The sequence below is a fragment of the Nicotiana tabacum genome, chromosome 20, assembly GCF_000715075.1.
Source record: "Nicotiana tabacum cultivar K326 chromosome 20, ASM71507v2, whole genome shotgun sequence".
In the NCBI taxonomy this organism is placed as follows: domain Eukaryota; kingdom Viridiplantae; phylum Streptophyta; class Magnoliopsida; order Solanales; family Solanaceae; genus Nicotiana; species Nicotiana tabacum.
Genome location: NC_134099.1, coordinates 91,590,308 through 91,595,939, shown reverse-complemented (window position 1 = coordinate 91,595,939; position 5,632 = coordinate 91,590,308). Strand labels below are relative to the sequence as shown.

The 5,632-nt window shown below is 38.4% G+C and overlaps 2 protein-coding genes across 2 annotated transcripts; both read right to left on the bottom strand.

Annotated features, from left to right (window-relative positions):
* Positions 1–1,347: 1,347 nt before the first annotated feature.
* LOC107796595 (uncharacterized) lies at positions 1,348–2,043 on the bottom strand. Its single transcript, XM_016619388.2, has one exon. It carries the CDS (start codon positions 2,041–2,043, stop codon positions 1,348–1,350), a length of 696 nt encoding a protein of 231 aa, XP_016474874.2.
* A 2,588-nt stretch (positions 2,044–4,631) lies between these two features.
* LOC107796596 (uncharacterized) lies at positions 4,632–5,351 on the bottom strand. Its single transcript, XM_016619389.1, has one exon. The coding sequence runs from the start codon at positions 5,349–5,351 to the stop codon at positions 4,632–4,634; it is 720 nt and encodes a 239-aa protein (XP_016474875.1).
* Between the last annotated feature and the right edge of the window lie 281 nt (positions 5,352–5,632).

Genomic DNA, 5,632 nt, shown 5'->3' with positions numbered 1-5,632 from the left:
GCCTCTACCTTCTGTGATGAGAGCCTGTCCTTGATTTTCAGGCTTCTTTCTCATCTTCTCATTGAGTAGAAGAGCCGATGTGACATCTTTCAACTCAATAGTAGTCTTACCGTGCAGGATGGTTGTTGCCAAATTATCGTACGAAGACGGCAATGAGTTCAATAGCAAGATGGCTTTATCTTCTTCCTCGATTTTCACTCCGAGGTTGGCAAGCTGTGTGATTATTCCGTTAAACACATTTAAATGTGACAAAAAATTCGTACCTTCACTCATGTGTAGGGCGTATAACTGCTTCTTCAGGTACAATTTATTTGTCAGCGTTTTGGACATGTATAGGCTTTCCAACCTTGTCCAAATTCCACGTGTAGTGTCTTCATCAATGATGTTATTTACCACATCATCTGATAAGTGCAACCTGATTGCACTAGCAGCTCTTTCATCCAAGTCAGCCCAATCCTCAACTTTCATGGTATCAGGCTTTTTGGAATCAACATCTAGAACCTTGTGTAATCCTTGTTGGATGAGTAGATCTCTCATTCTTCTTTGCCATGTTGAGAAACCGTTATCTCCGTTGAATTTTGCTACCTCGTACTTTACTCCGGACATTTTTATTTTTCACCAAGTATAGTACTACCGACAGTGAATAGTATTTCAGTGAATGAGCAGAACCTGTGCTCTGATACCAGTTGTTGGGAATAAACCCCTTACCAAAATAATATTCACGGTAATAAAGCGGAATAATAATGTAGCACCGACATACGGTAATTAACAAGAATAAAAGAGTAACAATGACACCAAAATTTTTACGTGGAAAACCCTTCTGAATAAGGGAAAAAAAACCACGACCCCGAGAGGAGCAACTGATATCACTATAGTAAGGAATTTTACACTTTGTAGGTCGGAGGTAAATACTCCAAAGACCACTACAACACTCAAAAGAAATAACCCTCTTTTGATATTCCCACCTCACTACAATATCGCTCACTCTCTATTTTCTTCACAGACTATTTTCTTATACCTTGTCTGTGAAACCTCACTCTTTCTTTCTCTCTTTGTTGGTGTGAAGAAATGAGAGTTGAAGCTCTCCTTTTATAGCCAAAGTTTCACTCTCTAAAGCCTACCATATTTGACAATTTACACACACTTTTCACAATTCAACAAAGTTGGCTACCAAACCAAAGAAATTCAACAAGGTTGGCTACCAACCAAACCAAGTCAACAAGGTTGGCTACCAAACCAAAGAAAACTCTTATTAGGCACATGCCTAATACTTCTTCAATGAGATGGACATCATCATCTAGCTCCTATAAATTTGCTCAGAAGTCATCTTTTAATATTTCTCGTTGCCTAGTAGGTGAGTATATTTAGAAGTGAAACTCTTGTTCTGATCAGTCGTCGGATAATACATTCCAGCTCTCCTTCAAGATCTTCAATGGCCATTTCCACTGCTCCCAATCTTTTATTGGCACACTGCAGCGTCATCGCGTCGCATTTTTCCCAGGAACTTAAGCTGTTTACTCTCATCAACTTTGAACCAAAATACCCTTTATTTGTTTTCCTTGTATTTGGGCTTGGCATTGACATAAGTGACATCAAAGATTCCAAAATAGAAATTGTTGCAACTCTTACTTCTCTTAACACATTCACAACCACCATAAGATTATTTTTGTTATCTAGTGATGATGATGAAAAATCTATGCATTTGTTATTTTTCATCCCCTTTAAGGAATGCAAGCGCTTTAACATTTCTTTCTTCAACTTCTTCCTGTGACAATAATAAGGTGCAAACTTGTTTTCTGCAGTTGCATTTTCGCCAACACTGTTTCTTCTGAAGGTGGATTTGAGGTCATGGACATGATCCTTAACGAGCAAAAGGACATCTTTGGTGGTGCCACAAACGTCTAGCATTCTTAATGATGTTTCTGAAACTTCGTGAGTCCATTTCTCTTGTCCCTGATGCGCTATTTCAACTGGTGAGTGATTAAGCATGTCGTTGGCCGAATCGTGCAAGTCCTTTAGAGCATCAAAATTGGGAAGGGCCATTGAATTTTCTTGGAGCAAAAGAAGTGATTTTTTAAACTTGTTTGGGAAATTTGAGATGGGATTAGATGCTTAAGTCAACACTTTGCAATCCATAGTTAAACACAGAAAAGGAAGTTTTGGAACACAGAAAAGGAAGTTTTGGTCATGAGAAGATGGAGTAGTACGTGAGATCTGAAAACTGAGGAAAAAGGACAGGAAGGATCCTTCTTTGTACGGACTCTCGTTGTCCTCTAATTGGCAGCAGCTAAAGGCACCAATTTTGTCCCCCCTTGGAAACTTCCTCCCATATGGGAAATACAGAAAATAAATACACTGATTGATTAGTTGATACTCACTATAGTTGTTAAGATATCGTTGTTTGAAAATTAGCAGGGGAAATACGCCAATCTAGCGGCTATCAAAATTTAATTTGTTGGTATCAGACATTATGTTTGCTAATTGATGACCAAAAATGGAGCAATTAGGCTGTAATCGACATAATTTAGGATTACCGGTAACTGTTCATAAGATTTACGCCAAGATTGTGGAGAACTTTAAATTTAAGAAAATCTTCCAACAAAGAATATACGTTTTCTCGTTGTTTGTTAGTGAAAGTAGAGGCTAAGTAGTTGAATTTTTCTTTATTCGTTCATGATTGATAGCAGTATATTAGACGACGCCACAAGGTCTTTTTCATGAGGGCTCCACAAATAAAAATAAAAAAATACGACAATGACGGAAAATAAACCAATGATAGCGCATTATTTACGTTCATGGTGACAGAGAGGATTCGCCACTCTGCTCGGTGAAGCTACGAGTCAGCAAGACCGTATTGAAGGACAAGTCTTTGTGCTGTGGCATGTCCTTACTGAGTGAGCTCCTTTGCTGGGCGCTGCATCTTTATTAGCCGGTATCTCCTTGCCCGTAGGCGGGACCTGCTTTCCCTGGGGATTCATGGAGTCCCCCGTTGTTAACAAGGTTGTGGTGCCTTGCTCTGGTCAGCTAGCTGGACGTTCTTTCTAGTCATTCTGTGTTACAAAATAGAAAACAAATTGACAAATGAGTGAGAGACACCCCTCTTAATGAGAATAAACAACTAGAACTCCGAGTCAAATCCTTAGTTGCTAGGGCCCCATGATATGCGCCAAATTGTTTTACTGAAAAATAGTTTCAGGCCAATTACATTAATATTTGATGAGCTCAATAGCAATCGGTTGAAATTAAAGCTTAGTTGACTGAATCGTATGATTAGACTAAATGAGCAATAATAACGATAATGAAGTAATTAAAGTAGACAAGCAAAAGAAAGAGTAATCTTATTGAGTATTGTTATGAGCCGCCACAATACTTGCAAAGTAAAGATTGACTGCCCGACAAGAAATATAATAGCCTTTAGTATGAGTAAGTTCAGTCGTCTCTCTGCATTAATTACAAGTGAGGGAAGTGGGGTACGTATCCTAAGCCTAATGTTCACTTCCGCACGTCGCTCTAGGTGGTTAGCAATGGTCGAGACACTCCCGGGTTGTGGGAGAAGTATCTGGCCTAGTGAATGTGAGTGGATCCCTAATATTTCGGAGACGGTTGAAGACCTAGTCAGACCCTGAGTCGTTGCTTCACAAATGGATTCCTGGAACCATCTTTGGAGCTCTTAACCGAGATATTTTCTCTTGTTTCCCGGGGAAGACCTAGTCGGAGACACTTCTCGCGGGGACGGAGTTGCATTGCTAGTTTATCCCCCGGATAAAACCTATCCCAACTAATGTCGTGTCGCCATGTAATTTATATCCACGTGTCAAAGCCAGATTTTACCAATACATATATAGTGAAAGAATATAGTATCACTTAACTAACGATAAAATTTATATTATAATTCACATGCCATATATTTGTTTGAAAAGTATTTATGAGCATCAATTAGTGTTTGACCAAGCTTTTAAAAGTGTTTTTAAGTGTAGTTTTGTTAAAAGTGCTTTTCAAAAAGGTACTTTTAGGGAGAAAATATTTTTTGTGCTTCTCCAAAATTGCTCTTCTAGCCAAATTTTTTTTTCTTCTAAAAGCTTTCGCTTCAACTTCTAAAAAAGTTCAAAAAAATACTTTTGGTCTTGGAAAAGCTTGGTCAAATATGCTATCAGTCGACAATTAATTTCATCGTAAGAAAGGGTACTCAATAGTCCTTAATCACGAAAAAGGAACCACGACGCCCGAGTTTCTGCTTTTGTTGTTAATTTTTGGATTTCCTTGTGTATGCTACTTGGCGTCTTGAACGCTTAAACGAATTTGAGCTCACAGTTTTGCGAAATATAGGTGACACACAGAAAGAATTAAGAGTTTTGACAAATATAAAGGGGCCGGATTGCCTTGATTTTATTTAGCAACACATGAAAGAATGGGAAAATAATACTCCTACGTCAGAGAAATTAGTTTTCATCTGAATATGAATATCAAACTAAGATTTGAATTCACAAATACTACAGTCAGTGTTCCAATTAGTTAACTGGCAAACAACGAGCATGGGAAAACCCTTGAAATAATAGGTAGCTAGCTCCTATTTGCGCACTTGCAAGTAGGCACGGACAACTTGCAAGTCATTTTTCAATATTACTCCTTTCCTAGTAGGTAAGTATATTCAGTAATGAAACTCTTGTCCGAATCAATCGCCGGATAATACATTCCAGCTCTCCTTCAAGATCTTCAATGGCCATTTCCACTGCTCCCAATCTTTTATTGGCACATTGCAGCGTCATGGCGTCGCATTTTTCCCAAGAACTTAAGCTGTTTGCTCTCATCAACTTTGAACCAAAATACCCTTTATAATTTGTTTTCCTTGTATTTGGACTTGGCATAGACATAAGTGACATCAAAGATTCCAAAATAGAAATTGTTGCCACTCTTACTTCTCTTAACACATTCACAACCACCATAAGATTATTTTCTTTATCTTTCACCGAGTTCTCTAGTGATAATGATGATGAGTTTATGCACTTGTTATTTTTCATCCCTTTTAAGGAATGCAAGCGTTTTAACATTTCTTTCTTCAACTTCTTCCTGTGACATTGATAAGGTGCAAACTTATTTTCTGCAGTTGCGTTTTCACCAACGGTGATTCTTCTGAAAGTGGACTTGAGGTCATGGACATGATCCTTAACTAGCAAAAGGACATCTTTGGTTGTACCACAAACGTCCAGCATTCTTAAAGACGTTTCTGAAACTTCATGAGCCCATTTCTCTTGTCCTTGATGTGCTATTTCTCGTTTGATTACTGGTGAGTGAAGCATGTCGTTGGCTGAGTCGTGCAAGTCCTTTAGAGCATCAAAATTGGGAAGGGCCATTGAATTTTCTTGGAGAAAAGGAATTGATATTCTGAAGATATTTGTGAGCTTTGGACTTTTGCTTGGGAATTTGAGATGGGATTGTACACTTGTTAATTATATCTACACTTTATAGCTAAATACAGAAAGGAAGTTTTGGGTGATGAGAAGATGGATTAGTACGTGAGATCTGAGATCTCTGAGGAAAAAGGACAGAAGGATCCTTCTTTGTACGGACTTGTTGTCCTCTAATTGGCAACAGCTAAGGTTACCAAAATTTGTCCCCTAGGAAACTTCCTCCC